General features: G+C 49.0%; 1 protein-coding gene across 1 annotated transcript; it reads right to left on the bottom strand.

The window, feature by feature from the left end:
• Nucleotides 1–11,824: 11,824 nt before the first annotated feature.
• Nucleotides 11,825–15,826, bottom strand: LOC123159533 (lysosomal Pro-X carboxypeptidase-like). The gene is made up of 10 exons (XM_044577366.1): nucleotides 15,292–15,826; nucleotides 14,778–14,958; nucleotides 14,474–14,607; nucleotides 13,492–13,604; nucleotides 13,234–13,357; nucleotides 12,911–13,066; nucleotides 12,659–12,811; nucleotides 12,480–12,559; nucleotides 12,316–12,365; nucleotides 11,825–12,224 (listed from the first exon to the last, which is right to left on the bottom strand). Exons 1-10 carry the CDS (start codon nucleotides 15,739–15,741, stop codon nucleotides 12,094–12,096), a joined length of 1,572 nt encoding a protein of 523 aa, XP_044433301.1. The 5' UTR covers nucleotides 15,742–15,826; the 3' UTR covers nucleotides 11,825–12,093.
• Nucleotides 15,827–16,438: the final 612 nt, after the last annotated feature.

The following is a 16,438-nucleotide window of genomic DNA, read 5'->3' as shown; positions in this document are numbered from 1 at the left end:
ATGGTCCTCACCCCATGCAAATACCGATACCCACACTACCAAAAAATAGCATACGCGGTCTTCATGGCATCTCGAAAGCTACGACACTACTTTCAGGAGTGTTCGATTACGGTGGCCTCCGAAGTACCACTATATGATATAATAAATAACCGTGATGCCACGGGCTGGATCGCCAAATGGGCCATTGAGCTCCTTCCGTTCGACATAATATACAAGCCTCGGCGGGCTATCAAGTCGCAAGTATTAGCTGACTTTGTCGCCGAATGGACGGAGGCCGAACTCCCTAAAGAGTACGGCGCATACTCTAACTGGATCATGCACTTCGACGGCTCTAAAATGCTGGACGGACTGGGAGCGGGCGTAGTCCTGACGTCTCCCACCGGAGACATGGTCCAATACGTCCTCCAAATATTATACACAGACTCCAACAATGCAACCGAATATGAGGCTCTATTGCACGGTCTTCGGATGGCAGTCTCTATGGGCATTCAACGCCTAGAAGTGCGCGGGGATTCAAACCTCGCAATATCACAAATAAACGGAGACTTTGATGCCAAGGATCCGAAAATGGTGGCCTACCGTAATGTCATCCTTAAAATGTTAGCTCGGTTCGAGGGGCTCGAATTCCACCATGTGGCTCGGGAAACAATCAAGCGGCAGATGTCCTTGCCCGCATCAGCGCTAAACGCGACCATGTCCCACCTAACATTTTCATGGAAAGGTTGTTCAAGCCATCCGTGGTATGGGAAGGGGAGTCCGGCAATACCAGCACGGATCCAAATACATCCCCAGATTCCGAACTATCAGACATAATCGGAGGCTCCACCACCGAAATAACATCGTCAGCCCACGAACTAATGGCTGTTATTGTCCCGTGGACTGAGCCTTTCTTGGCCTACCTAAATAGTCAGGAGCTCCCCAAAGACCAAAATGAAGCACGCTGCATCGTTCGGTGTTCTAAAGCTTACAAGGTCCATGAAGGGGAACTCTATAAGAAAAGTGCCACCGGAGTGCTCCAAAGGTGCATCTCCGAAGAGGAAGGGCGGCAGCTCTTGGCTGAAATCCATGCCGGATTGGGCGGGCACCACGCTGCGTCTCGAACATTAGTCAGCAAGGCCTTCCGTACAGGTTTCTATTGGCCGACAGCCTGAGCAGACGCACAGGACCTTGTCCAACACTGCGTCGGTTGCCAGCTCTTTGCCAATCAGAGTCATATGCCCCCTACCGCTCTCCAAACAATCCCCATAACTTGGCCCTTCGCGGTCTGGGGGCTGGATATGGTTGGACCCCTTAAAGGGGGAAGCCACAAGAAAAAATATTTATTGGTCATGGTAGACAAGTTCACCAAATGGATAGAAGCCAAACCAGTGAAAACGGCCGAATCCGGACCAGTAATAGACTTTATATCCGGGGACGTACACCGACACGATGTCCCCCACAGCATCATCACCGATAATGGCTCAAATTTTACAGTTGATGAAGTGAAAGCTTGGTGCGGCAAAATGGGCATTAAGCTCGACTATGCTTCCGTCTACCATCCTCAAACAAATGGTCAGGTCGAACGAGCAAATGGTCTCATCATGAGCGGCATCAAACCCAGACTAGTGCGATCCTTTACAGAGTCGGATACTCATTGGGTCGAGGAGCTCGACTCCATACTCTAGGTGCTGCGGACCACGCCGAATCGCACCACCGGATATACACCATTTTTTATGGTGTACAGTGCGGAAGCAGTACTACCTTGCGACATAATACATGATTCGCCATGCGTACGCATGTACGAAGAGAAGGAAGCCGAGTTAGATCGGCAGGATAATTTGGACGCCCTGGAGGTGGAGCGTGATGTCGCTAAGGCCCGTTCCGCATTCTATCAGCAACAGGCTCGACGATACGAAAGCAGAGAAGTGCGGGCCAAAACTTATAATATTGGCGAACTCGTTCTACACTTACCGGAGAAGAAGAAGGACAAGCTCAAACCCAAGTGGGAAGGCCCCTTCATCATCGACAAAGTTCTCACTAGAGCCGAACCCATGGAACACGGCCAGACTCCGGAGATTCTACGCCTAGCGCCAAACTCAGTGTTCGTCTCCTTGACCCTCCTTTTTCAATTATGCTTCCCCCCCTTTTTTCCTTTCTCGATCTTTTTCTCTTCACACGAAGTATTTAGTACAGTGCGGGTTCCCGGATTATTCCGGCCGCACTTTGTGTGCAAGCAATACCTGGGGGCTTCCTATACGGAAGCTAAACATAACTTACTCTAAAGGGCTTTTTACCCATCATACATGTATTTTCCATGTGTGCCTTTTATTCACCATTATATGCATCGATATGACTTAAGACGTGGCCAAGCTGGGTTGCCTGGCTCCTGTGTTTATGCCCTACGTTCTTGTTAATTCGGCTAGGGCAAAAGGGGAGCACCTCTGCGATTGTTACTGCCGGTTGAGCCGGATGTGTACCTCAGACTGGGTGAAGCCGAAAGCTAGTTTCCTTAAGAGAATATTCGATCGGTGAACAAAAGATGTCTTTGTTTATTATAACATTAATCCCCAGAAATTTTGTATCATGTGCTTTGGTTCGTAGTCCGGACATGTGCCTTGACACATGCTTACCCAGGGAAAGGAACCCTTAACGGAACTATTCTCCCTGGAAGATTTCTTACTATCCATGTAATATAACATAACTAGTTGGGCACCTGTCTGTTCAAGCACTTATGACTCCTACGCCTGGTTTCCACGCATACTCCGGTTTTGTATAACCGAGCGGGTATTCGGACACACCCTGGACTTTAGGATCTGGGGGCTGAAGCGAAAAGGTCCGCCATGACAAATGATTTTAATCCGGCTAGGGGCTACTTATGTCCATCAAATTACACAGTCATTTGGACTGATTATATTCATCCTCTATACCATCCAACAGGCCATCTAGCTTACAATCCTGCTGAGAATACTTTGCGGCTAATGCCACCTGGTCATATACCAGACTCACGGGAATTTCTTGCCCATCTGGCCCGGCCGGTCCAACTTCGGCCATATGGTTTGGGTCCAGCTTGCTGTAGCGCGTCTTCACCATAGCCCATGCTTCTCTTGCACCTTGCCGGCAGTCTGATATCTTCCACAAACGGAAGCGCCGCCGTGCTCCTTGAAGCATGTCCACAAGCCCCCCCATGCCATTTGGCGGGGAGCTTGGTGGCCATAGAGACTGCGCAATGCCCTGCATCACCTGCCGAGCTCGCTCGTGCTGTTCTGAGAGGTCCTGCAGTAAGTCACCTGCAGATGCGGGCATCTTCTCCTCAGGGTGGCCCGTTAGCATTCCTATAAACAAAACTTTTTCAATATACTTCCTCACCGAACTATGCTACAGTTCATCTAGGCACTTACCATAAATGCCACGGCGAAGCCTTTTGTTCTCCTTTACGAAGTCCGCTAGCTGCGCACGGACGTCTTTCAATTCTACATCCAGCCGAACATTGGCATCTTGGAGAGCATTCTTCTCCTGCTTAACTTGCGTAAGAATGCGCTCACCGGCCTTTATTTGCCTCTGGAGATGCGACTCGTCATCCCTCCCGCCCTCCAGATTTACTCCGGGGTTGTCTACAGAACTTTCTGTTAAATTTGTCATACCAGCCAGTTGCCAACTGGTGCATTCTCATATAATTGAGATAAATGTTACCATATGAGGCCTTCTGGGATTCCTCTAGCTTAGCAACGGTGGCCCTCAGTTGGGTCTTGAACTCCTCTAGCTCCCGAGATAATTGTTCATTCTTATCTACAAGAACCTGCGCATAAATTGATACTTAAAACTGTTGTTTCAACCGTTTCAAGTCTCAGGGGCTACTACTATGCATGCTCATCAAACTTTCTTACCCGTATATCTTTGGTATACTGGACTGTCGCCCGGGCGAGTCCGCTTTGAGCAGCTCGGATATATGCGTCTCCCGAATTGAAAGTATTAAATGCCTCTTCGGAAAAGATGTTGTTGCGAAGCACGGCCCGTCGACGCCGGTGATGCATGGCGCTCTCTACTTCCGAATTTGTGGCAGAGAGCATATCTGCGTCCTCTGTCGGAGGACTATGCGACGTCAGCCCTATGTCCGCCTCCTCTCTCGAAGTTGGTCTAGGAGCACGACTGGTGGAGGCGTGGTTGGCAGGATCTCCGGATACAGTCCGGATACTCCTCTTCCTGCCAGGATGTAAAAGGGCACTGTTATACTTCAAATAACAACAAATTACATGACAGGTGGTTTCCTTACCTCTGTAAGGGCGTGTCGGTCCTAACCGCCTTCCTCTTGAGCCTGCCCAATCCGGACGTCTGTGGCTGATGGGTCCCTAGGGGCTCAGCCCTGCGTTCCGAATGTCGCTTCTGCAAAAACACGACACTTCAGGGATAAGGTGTGACATCAGGGAAGAGTCCTCTTCGGAGGATCGGGTCTTTGGCTTGGCTTACGCGCGACGAGGGTAGCAGTCTGCGATAATCAGAAGTAATGGCCACCGAGGCGCCGTCATGGCTCGCCCGATAAAATATCCCGTCGACAAGCTCCACGGCTGCATCTGGGTCTTCTTCGAGTCCTGGATCCAGGGCCCTTTCGGGGTCCTCTGGCTGCGGGGAAGGGCTGGAGATTCCTTCTACGGCCCTCCTCAGTTCCTGCTCGGAAATGTCGATGCGGGTAACTTTAGCAAAGAACGCCACAATAAGTGAAGCGAGAAAATAAATGACGACTTACCCGGTTTGGGGGATTGTACATGGAGAATCCGTCCCACAGTTTGATATGGAGGAAGTCTTCCTCTTCTCCTTCGTACAAGTCAGACAGTATCCTTGCCAGAGCAGTGGGGGAGTCCGGACCCTTACGGCCACAGCGGGTGGCATCGTCTGTCCCATTGTAGTGCCACATGGGATTGCTCCGATATTGAAGCGGTTGCACTCCCCGCATTATGCATATTGCCATCACCTCGACTATCGTCAGTCCAGATTTGGCTAGTAACTTTATCCTGCTCATCAGGAAATGTACTTCCCTGGAATCCTCCTCTTGGGGGCCTCGGGGGCGCCAGCTTAGATGTGCCCTCGGTGGGGTGTTACTGAACTTGGGGAGCATCGTCAATATAAAACCACTCTGAAGCCCAGTTATCTGGTGCTTTCTTGGGAGTACCGGATAGGTATCCGGTCTCAGCGATACGCCATACTTAGGCCCTGCCCACTTCACATAGGGATTCTCCCCGGTTGCGGGGGACAAGGCAGAACAGCTTCTTCCACAATCCGAAATGGGCCTCGCAGCCTAGAAATACTCCCTCCGTTCCTCAATATAGGGTGTATAGTTTTTGGCACGGAAATTAAAGAACACACGTGGAGGAAAAATTTCACAAGTTTTGGGTGAGATTACACCTGAATAATTGACATGTGAAAATAGAGGGGCTTGACTAATATAAGGAAATGTCATCAAATCCCTAAGAAAAATATCCAAACGAGTGGTGCAATGCAATACACCTTATATTTCGGATTTTTTCTCAAAAATCTATACACCTTATATCAAGGAACGGAGGGAGTAGCTCACAAAGGGCGACATACCCTGCTATATGTAGTATGGAGGCTGGGGTAAGGTTGTGCAACTGGAGGCTATAGAACTCCAGAAGACCACGAAGGAATGGATGAATAGGAAACCCGACGCCCCTTAACAGATGTGGAATTAAGCATATTCGCTCCTTTGGAGACGGATTGGGGGATCTCTCCGCTTGTTCTCCGCCGTTATAGGTGGCCACTCCGGCTCGGCAGGGACCATGAACGGCGGCGGGAGGAGCCCTTGGGTTTGTAACTTTACCAAACGGCTATGGGAAACTGAACACTCTCCCCAGTCTCCCGGCTTGGGGCAAGGGGAGCGAGCAGAAGAGCTGCGACGACCAGCCATGTTGGAATGGTTTTTTCTGGGCGCTCTGTTGGATGCTTGCTCGAGGAGGGAGAGTGAGGTTTGGATCTGGGAATCCCCGTCTCTTCAAATAGATGGCTAGCCCGAAGGACCGAGGGTGGCAAATGCAAAAATGCCTCGACTCCTCGCATTCGCTCGACACGTGGAAATGGTCATTATTGAAGCACTGAAGCCGAGGAGTACAACATTGATGAGATGTCGTACACTGTTCATCATGATGGGTACATCGGAGTATTCGGAGAGGGAACCCGCCTTGCAATGCCAAAAACAAGACTGCGCGCCGGACTCATCGTTATTGAAGCCTGGTTCAGGGGCTACTGAGGGAGTCCTGGATAAGGGGGTATCCGGACAGCCGGACTATGCACATCGTCCGGACTATAGAAGCGTCAAGATACAAGACTCAAGACTTCGGCTCGTGTCTGGATGGGACTCTCCTTTGCGTGGAAGACAAGCTTGGCGATCCGGATTTTATATTTCCTTCCTTGTAACCGACTCCATGTAAACCCTAGCTCTCCGGTGTCTATATAAACCGGAGAGCATGGTCCTTAGAAGGGTGATCACAATTACAATCATAGCATCATAGGCTAGCTCTTTGGGTTTAGCCTCTACGATCTCGTGGTAGATCTACTCTTGTACTACACATATCTTCAATATTAATCAAGCAGGAAGTAGGGTTTTACCTCCATCGAGAGGGCCCGAACTTGGGTAAACATTGTTTCCCTTGCTTCCTGTTACCATCAGCCTAAGACGGACAGATCGGGACCCCCTACCCGAGATTCGCCGGTTTTGACACCGACGCCCAGGTCGAAAGTAGGTCACACCATGAGTCAACAGCAATAAGAATAACTTGATTAATGACAACCCGTGGTTGTGATCGCCGTAAGGATCACGGGCCATTTATTGGTCGGGTTGTGATCGCCGTAAGGATCACGATCCATTTATTGGTCGGGTTGTGATCGCCGTAAGGATCACGGGCCATTTATTGGTCGGGTTGTGATCACCGTAAGGATCACGGTTTGGGACCAAGTGTTGGTCGTGGTTGTGATCGCCGTAAGGATCACGGTGGTATCGAGGATACCGAGTCATTGTATATTCGTGATGTTGTGCGAGAATCGTGGGTAAAAATCGAGCTCCTTGTGGTCATTTAGTGATTACTATGGTATTGTTTATACCAAGCTTGATTTGATCCTGAGATGATCGTGTGATGTCCGAGGTTGGTAAGTGATGCATGTGTTGGTTACGAGGTAAATCGAGCAGGATAAGTGGTGCATATAGTGGCATCATGTTGCATGCTAGTATTGTCGGATTGATATGTTCATGTTGTGTTAGTTGTACCATGTTTATGTTGGTCATGCCATGTTATTCTGATGATCTCATGATAACTCCTCTTTAACCTGTAATTGCCATGATGTTGTCTGTCCTGAATGCTTCTGGTTATTTTGAGCTTGCAAGTACATTCAATGCACTGACCTGGCGTGTCATGCCAGCTTGCAGGTCATGCCGAATTTGATTGCTTGCTTGTCGTGGTTTCCGTTCGTGCGAGCTAGGATAAGCGTTCCAGCCAGAGTCCCTGCGGAGTGGAGTTCACCACCGTCGTCATTGTTCCGCTGCTAGAGTTCTTCCGCTGCATCGTGTTGTTCTGCTGCTTGCATAGAGCAACAGTGGCAGGCGTAGTGTCGCCGTACCGATGTTATTCATTGTAATATCAGAGACCTTGTATTCATATTCGTGTAATAATAGAAGGCTGGTTTGTTCTATGCTAAGCAGTGTCGTATTCCAGAAGACTTCATCTCGATCTCTGGGCTGGAATACGGGGCGTTCCGGTTTTCTCCGAGCCGGGGTGCCACAGACCCGTAGGTCTGTGGTAAACTACTCACACATCATTGGACGGGCAGCAAGATTGATGCAGAAGCCCTCCATGATCGAATCCCCCTCCGGCAGAGTACCGAAAAAGGTCCCCATATGAGATCTCACAAAGACAGAAACTTGCAATGGTGGAAACGTATTTTTGGTGTGCCCTGTGGACTTCGCGGAATATTTGAGAATTTATAGAAGAAGAATTAGGGTTAGAGGAACCACGTGGAGCCCACTAGCTTGCCCCCCGGGCACGCCCCCTGAGCTTGCCGTCGCCTCATGGCTCATCTGGCCTCCTCCCGAAGCTTTCAGGGTGTTTTGTGGTCCAAGAAAAATTATCAAAAAGTTTCATTTCATTTGGACTCCGTTTGGTATTGATTTTCTGTAAAGACAAAAACAAGAAAAAACAGCAACTGGCACTTGGCACTAGGTTAATATGTTAGTTCCAAAAAATGATATAAAATAACCAAATAATGCATATAAAACATCCAAGATTGATAATATAATAGCATGGAACAATCAAAAATTATAGATACATTAGAGACGTATCACAATCAGACAACCCCGAGACCACGCAAAGGCCCCAGCTTTGGCCCAACCGACAACCCCCGACCGACGGAGCCATCAGCAGACGTTCATCGGCAAACCTGCGGTGACCCGCCCGCGACAAGAAAGGGGGAGAAGGAGTAGCAGACGCATCTAGACCAGCACACTATTGTGTCCGCGACAGGTGACACAACCGCATCCACCCATCCCTCCTACCTACCTCCCCGCCAAACATGAGAAAAGGGGGAGAAGGAGGAGCGGATGCATCCGGACCGGCACACCCCTGTCCCAGCGACAGGTGACGCAGCCACATCGAGGCCACCCGTGCCTCCTACCGAGCTCCCCATCGAGCACATCCTTGTGTCGCCTCACCATGGCAGCCGACACACATCCCCGTGAGGCAACCAGCAATAGCGCGCCCATAGATGAGGGGTACCAAATCGAACCGCAACAGCAGCGAAGGGATCTTACTGAAGATGCCATCACGCGCCGCCCGCCCACCATCCCAGCACACCACCAACGCCCACAACCGAGGAGGCCACGGTCGCTCGTCCATGCCGCCCGCAGCCCGCAACCCGCGCCGTCAGATCCGGAGCACCACCGAGCCATCCTAGAGGACGGCCCTAGCCACGCGAGGCCTTGCGGCCGCTAGCACCACAGCACGACTGCACCACCGCCCCGCAGCCGCCACAACCCTGACGCACCACCGCACGCGGGGCGCCGCCGCCGTGCCCCATGCCACATCATGACGTCCTCGCCAAGCAGCCGCGCCCCGCATCGTGACCCGCCACAAGAGGAGGAAGAGGTCCCCGCCACCGCCTATGCCGGCCGGGCATTACCCTGCGGCTCCTGCGAGCAGCGCGCGGGGGGGGGGGGGCAGGGGGGCCGGAGTGGTGGTGGCCCTGGCCTCTCGCGGGAGCGGCACAGGGTGAACGGGTAACTAATCTTTGTTTTTGTGTGGTGACTATGGTAAGTGAATAAGAAAACACATGATATGTAATGCAAAACAATGTAGCAAGTTCCAGAAAATGAAACGGGAATATGACACAAACAAAAAGTACAAAGCAGATAAGATAGCTTATGTTCAACCCCTGAACCAAATTCCAATTGCATCCATACTTCAATTTTGTGAAATTAACTACAAAGGCCTTGACTCAACAACTAAAACATACGCAAAAGGTCCCCTGGTGAAGCAAGTAAATTCATAACAATGTTCCAAATGTTAGTCAAACTGATATTTCTCCGGGTCTGAATACGAATGGACCGACGTGTCAGACTCATAATATGTTCCTGTACAAGTATAAAAAGAAAGTGCAATTAGTTGGACTGGCATATTGTTTGATTTAAATGTTGCGGGGCCAGAAGAACCGTACTTTAGTTTAGCAACATGCATGAAGCTGATAGAAAGTTTAACTTAGTGTGGGAAGACCAAAAATTTAAAAATCACCAAGACTAATAATTTGAAAAAAAATTTTGCAGGAGACTAATAATTTGACTTCAGAAGAACAAGTTCCCCTTTGATGCTCATCATTTACACATTCACTGTTCCGACTAACTTAATTTAAAGAATACCGTTGGCAAATTTAACACATATCCCTCCGTTCCACAATACATGTCTTTCATTTGTCAAAATATAGATGCATCTAGACATATTTTAGTATATAGGTACATTCATTTTTGGACAAATGAAAGTCAAGTATTTTAGAACCGATGGAGTACATGGTATGGGAATCCGAAAAACTTCAAAATCTAGGAAGACTGAAACTTTGCCTTGCCGTGGGAAGACCGACAATTTTAAAATCACAAGATTATAACATGACTTCAGAAGAACAATTTCCCCTTGATACGTATCATTTACACATTTAGTTCTTCAACTATATTAAAATATCGGTTACGAAATTAATTAACACATACAACATTTTTAAGAGAAAAGGCTCAAAAGCCCGGCTTTGAATTAACACATACAACATGAAATGGGAATGCAAAAAACACCAAAATTCTAGGAAGATTGAAATTTTGACTTACCACTGGAGGACCGTATTCTTTCCTTGATGTTGATTTTATCAGCAGATACTCCATACGAACAAAGGGCCTTTGAAATTTTGTGAGCTCGCTCATCTTTTGCCCTACATTTAATCTCGACGACGCTGAGATGTTTTGACACCAAAAATGGTTCTGTCAAAATCGTAGCTTCCATCGGTTTTCTCAGCAGCTAGATATGGCTGTGCATTTTACCAAAATAAATCAACAATGCAACTGCGCAAGTTCAACAGGCCGGACAAAATATATAAAACTTACAAAACACATATACCCAGCCGGGCCCTCGTAGGCCTGGAAAGCTCCCGCCTGCGCGCTGCAGCAGGCACGCCGTCGACGTCGCCGCCCCCGGTCCGAGCTGCTCCTCTTCCTCACCATGCAAAAGACAACGAAGCCACGCCGGGGACCGACCCGCTAAGACCCAGATGGGGCCCGCAGGGCCCAGATCTGAGCGGGACACGCCGTCGGCCACCCTGCACCACCGCGCCGCCCCGCCGCCAACGAGCAGCGCCGCCACCACATCCGCCGCCGGCCACCCCGCCGGGTCGCCGGACCTCCGCCTCGCCGAGTGACACCGCCGCCGCCCCCCGCCCCGGGAAGGGAGGACGAGCGCGCGGGAAGAGGAGATCCCGCCGCCGGCGGCACCACCCGGGCCGGAGCCGGGGTCACCCGCCGGCAGCGGCAGGGGGCAGGAGGAGGGAAGGAAGGCCGAGGGTGCAGGTCTTTATGGTCATTTAACACTATCTCTACACTTTTCAGACTTGGCATGTGAATCTGCTGAGTTGGTCATGTGTATAAATGAAACTTCTTATCGATGCTGGATTTCTCTCGAGATGATGCTTTCATGTATTTTGAGAGATGTTTCTGCATGTGTGTTAACCGACTGTTGATCTTGCATATTGTATCCATGAAATTGTGCAAATTGTCGTAGTTCAGTTAGAAGCAGGGCGGCGGCGGCATCTTGACGTTGTTCCCTTCTTGGAGGTGTCATCTTGTTGCTCGAGGAGTCGCGGGGGTGTGGCTTGAGGAAGTGTCGGCTACTGCTCTAGGCGTGGGACTCCAGGGCACAATGTACACCATTGTCGACGCTCTCTCGACGACGCCTCTTCTAGGTGCGTTCGCGCCCCGACTTTCTCATGGCGCAATGGGTGGGGATACGTTGGTCCGTGTTGTCCACGAGTCTTGGTTTTGTTGTAGAGATCTTCGGTGTTGGTTGTGACACGGCTTGATGCTCTATGTCTTGTCTCATTGTCATCAGCATGAGGCTGGACTAGGTGTGGCATGTTTCGTAGTGGGTGTGGTGGTGTGCGTGGTGGATGTGGTTGCTAGTCCTAGAGATTGGCATTGTAATGGCCAAAAGGTGTTGTACCCGGCGTCTTTGCCACTTCTTAATGCAATGATACAAATGTTATGCATATTCTAGAAAAAAGTTAGAAGCAGGGTTAGGGGCTTCCATCGACATAGCTTTAGCTTTTAAGCTGGTCTTAATTATTTTCTGGTTGATAAATTCACTGTTCACCGCAACAGTTCCATAAGTAGAAAAAGAGAACCTCTGCATTCATGATCCGTTTATGACTGCTTAAGTTCAAAAATTTCTGGTGTCTTGTTGAATTTGAAGTTGCACTAATGCACTATCTTAAGTTTTTGTACTTATCGCCCTGTAGAAGAAAGGAAAGTCCTTGCATTTTCCATGTAGCCACATTTATTTTCCTTGACTGAAAATTAATGGCGCCTTCTTACTGCTACATCTGTGCAATGTCCTTGTTATACTGATCTATCCATCCATGTATGATCACAACTTCCTGTCTCCTTTGTTCTACAACCCAGTCTGGATCATCCTTGGTTGCAAATCTCAGGTCCAAATGATGGGCCCCTGAACATCACCACCACAAAAGAAGTAGTCATGTTTAAGTAAGTTTCAGAATCCTTTTGACCTTGCATATTTGCTGCAACTTCATGTTTACCTTTCTCTGTGACAAGAGCAATGATGCTGGATGATATGTTCTTGAGCACCCTGATAGCAGTTTGACAGGAATACTATTAGTATTTTTACTGTGGTAAAATTGTTACCTGAATGGTCGAAATTATCGTCATGCATGATTCATATGGTGAAATCTATTGCTCCTACCCGCCTCGACTCCATGGGTCTCGCATCCCATTGGAGAAGATGATGTTGCTGCCAAACCTCTTTAAAACCTTGTCAATTTTCTGCAGTGGGTTGTGCAATGCAGTACCAGGTGAGCACATGCATCTAAAGAGATGCTGCTACTGATATGTAAACACTGAAAATCTGAAACAAAAACTTACATGGCCACCATATTCAGTAGTGATCCAGTGCATCCTCGGACGAACTCCGTAGAACAGGTGGCAGCCCTCCGACCTCTTCTCGTCACTGAAGCTGGATGGTGGGAACATGCTCTCGTTCGACACCGTCATCGGCATGACCATCTCTGTGCAGGCCTGCAAAAGAGTTTGTTTCAGAAAACACATATATGATCTTCTCAGGCTTCATTTGTTATCAGTACACCGCATTCACATGTATGTGAGTCAGGCTTGTACCTGCCAGCCCCAGCCATGGAGGCCATGAGGGTCATCGCCACCCTCCACCTCGAAGCATTTCTGGTCGCCTGTGTAATTGTAGTATAGGCTTGCCGCAGTGAAAGCTTTGTCGATGACGTCTGCTCCGGCGGGAAAAGTATCAATGATCTTGCACATCTGCAGAAAGTCAGGAGAATTACATGCTCAGCAGAAAAGAATAAAAACAGGTCCTCAGACTCAGTTTGGTAGCTCTGAAACCCATGTTTCTCTCCTCATTCGTGATTCATTTGATGTAGTAATGCAGTCGAGAGTAAGGGTTGTAAATTAGGTTGCAAGTGGCTAACCTCCTTCACAGGATAAGCAGGCAGATTCATCATGAAATTGGCTGGGGTTGGATAGTCCACCATGGCAGTGGTGGTGAATGCTGCCCTTAGCCACAATCCCAGACGAGAAACGGAATGCACTGTCCTAAAATACATGAGATAGAGCAATGTCACCAACCCGAGTCATCGTTGTCGATTCGCCAAAGTATGATGTCCATATCCTCCGTTGACAAGATGAGATTTGCATGTCCAAAACAATATCAGTTGGACAAAGCTTACTTGCAGGTCCTGAAGGTTTTGCTGAGCTCCAAGAGGCCTGTCTCGTTTGATCCCCTCTCATCTAGCACATCCCAAACTGCCTTGATGACACTGAAGCAATTCAGGCTCTCAGACTGCAAAATTAGTTGGATGTTACAAACTTAGAATAAGCTGATTAAACACATTTATCTTTTTGGAAACTTGACTTGGGACAGCTACTAATCAAGCATGAATAAGACAAAGATGTCACTAGCAAGTGAATCATCATTCCCTTTCCTTGTTATATCTTGTCTCTGCCGTATTAGTACGTAATAGTTGTGTCACAGGGCATCATCAATTTGCATATCTTTGGACAAGTGAGGACCTTATTTGCAACCGCCTATTGATAGCCCTTCTGTGCGGTTGAGCGTCGCAATCAGGCTAATCCAAAAATGAACCATTAGACATGGTGAACTCATTAAGGTAAGACCTGATCACCTAGACATCCACATCATTAGCCATTTCAATCACGCACTTAAATTCCATGTTCTTTTCTTGGAAGATTCCAACCAAACGTATTTGTTAAGCTACATCCTCATGAAGAAAAGGGCCACCACCTATTCATAATTCACAACTGAAAACCACTAATGTGCCGCTAGGGTACTGATAACGGACAGGGATCGTCTGACGTACTGCAGTGTGCAGTTCGGTCACTGACATGTGGGCCCGTCTGCTGGATGGCCCACATGTCAGTGACCCAACTGCACCCTGCAGCACGTCAGGGAGCCCACTGATAACACGACAACAAGTGAAATTCACTACTAATAGTAATTCAGAGCCAACACGGTGACAACAAGTGAAATTCAGTATCCAGAGGAGAGCATGTTGATCTGCCATGCCTTATCATCACTAATAATTTGACCAGTGACACTGGGCCATTCATCCAGGAATTATTTGACCTACTTTTGAGGAAGTTAAAGCATGATGATGTTATGCAGTAGTAGTGATTAATTCCTATTATTACCTTGAAGTCCTGCGAGACAATGTCGTTGAAGCTAGACCATGGGGTGATGTCGTCGAACTGCAGGATCGGAGCAGAGGATGCCAGTGCTCCTATGGCGACATGGGGATACTTGAGCCTGAACCATGAAGCCAGCACTAGAAACAACAGGCATAAAATCATTTACTGTACTTTATTTTTGGAAGATGCATCCACACTGACTACATTATTATTGTAGATTAGCTCATCCTAATTTTCTCTCAAAAAAGATTGTCGCACACATGGATTTAATTGGCGATATGGGGATACGCGTCGGTGATGGACTTACTGCCACCGTAGGAGCCGCCGAAGACAACGACGGGGGCATCGACGGCAGAAAGGTTCTGCTTGAGGCTGGTGATGAGGATGGCGAAGTCGGCGAGCGCCTGCGTGGACGTCAGGTAACCCAGCATGTCGGCCGACGTGTACGAGTCATTTCCGAACGGCTTCGACTCCCCGTAGTACCGATGCTGCACACAAATTTCAAACAAGTTAGTACTATTATACTAGTTGAACAAGTGATTGCAGTTAGTACTAATTAGTAATTTCTTTTTTTTTTCACGAATACATAAAGCTTGCGTCTCTTTTCATTGTGAGAGGGAAAATAGAGTGTAATTACTATGGATGCCAATTAGCATGAGAACAACAAAATTTAAACAAGTGATTACTATTATGGATGCTTAAACAACAGCAAAAATGGTGTCTTGTCTCGACAGAATCAATAGGACAACCAAATTTTGGACCAGGGCGCGTGCGGTCACCGACGATATCAGCCATGGCAGAGGATGTGGCCAAAAGGGTACCTCGATGAAGACGAGGAGGGCGCCGAAGTCGGGCGCGCTGTCGAACATGAAGCCGGTGTTGGCGGCGAACCATTCGATGTCGCCCTCGTTGCCGGTGTACACGAACAGCGGCCCGGCGGTGGGTTTCCGCCGCCAGAAGGTGTCGTTAAGGAGGTACTTCTGGGAGAAGACGCGGGAGGAGTTGGGCGTGAAGGTGAAGTGGTCCAGCTCCTGCGGGAAGTAGTGCGCCGTGTACGGCTTCGCGGGGGCCGTGGCGGCGGTGGTGTACCTGCCGCTCGAGCTTGCCGCCCGGTGCTGCTGCAGAGGAGCGAGTCCAGCAGGGAAAGGAGGAGGCTGGCTGGGAAGCTTGGAGGAGGTCGCTGCTGCTGCCAGTGGTGCGGGCGCGAGCGCCGTGAAGAAGAGGACGAGGAGCGCCGGGCCGACGGCGAGGAGCGAGGAGGAGGCCGCCATTTTTGCCGTCGCTAGAGCTCTCACTGCAGATTGCTCGTGTCAGTGCTCGTGTCGTGTGGGGTTCATTTTCTTTGCATAAAGCGTTCTGTGGGGTTTAAGAACGCAGACGAGACAAGATGGTCGTACGACACTAAGTTTTTCTTAGAGAAATGTCAGTTTTATTAATCAATCAACAACATTACACGGAATTCCCGGGATATAAGAACCTCCATGAAGAGGTAGAGGCATGTCCCCCGCATCGCCCGAGCTGGGCGACTCGGGGAAAATCCTAGCCGCCGCCGGCCCGGCCACCACCTCCCGCTTGCCCCTGCGTCATCGTATCCGCGCCGGGCCCTAAGATGACGGCGGCGGGGCCGATTGTTATTGTATTAATCTTATTGTCGTAATATGAATTGCTCCGCTAATATCATTATAAGACGTCTCAAAATAAAATTGTGTGGTTGGAAGATAACTATTACTCCCTCCGATCCAAAATTAGTGTCACAATTTTGAATTAAGGTTAGTGCAACCTTAGTTCAAAACTACTAACACTTATTATGGATCGGCGCGAGTAACAAAGGACTATGTGGCTGCCGAGTTACGTGAAGTTGCGGCTTGCATGCGAGCGGGACAAGTCGGAGCGGCGGCTCCAGATCTGAAAGTGTGCATTCGCTAAGACTATGGTCGTGTGCCGTGTGGTCGACAAGGCCTCATTGCT

The sequence above is a fragment of the Triticum aestivum genome, chromosome 7B, assembly GCF_018294505.1.
Source record: "Triticum aestivum cultivar Chinese Spring chromosome 7B, IWGSC CS RefSeq v2.1, whole genome shotgun sequence".
Taxonomy (NCBI): domain Eukaryota; kingdom Viridiplantae; phylum Streptophyta; class Magnoliopsida; order Poales; family Poaceae; genus Triticum; species Triticum aestivum.
This window is presented reverse-complemented; position numbering and strand designations above follow the sequence as displayed.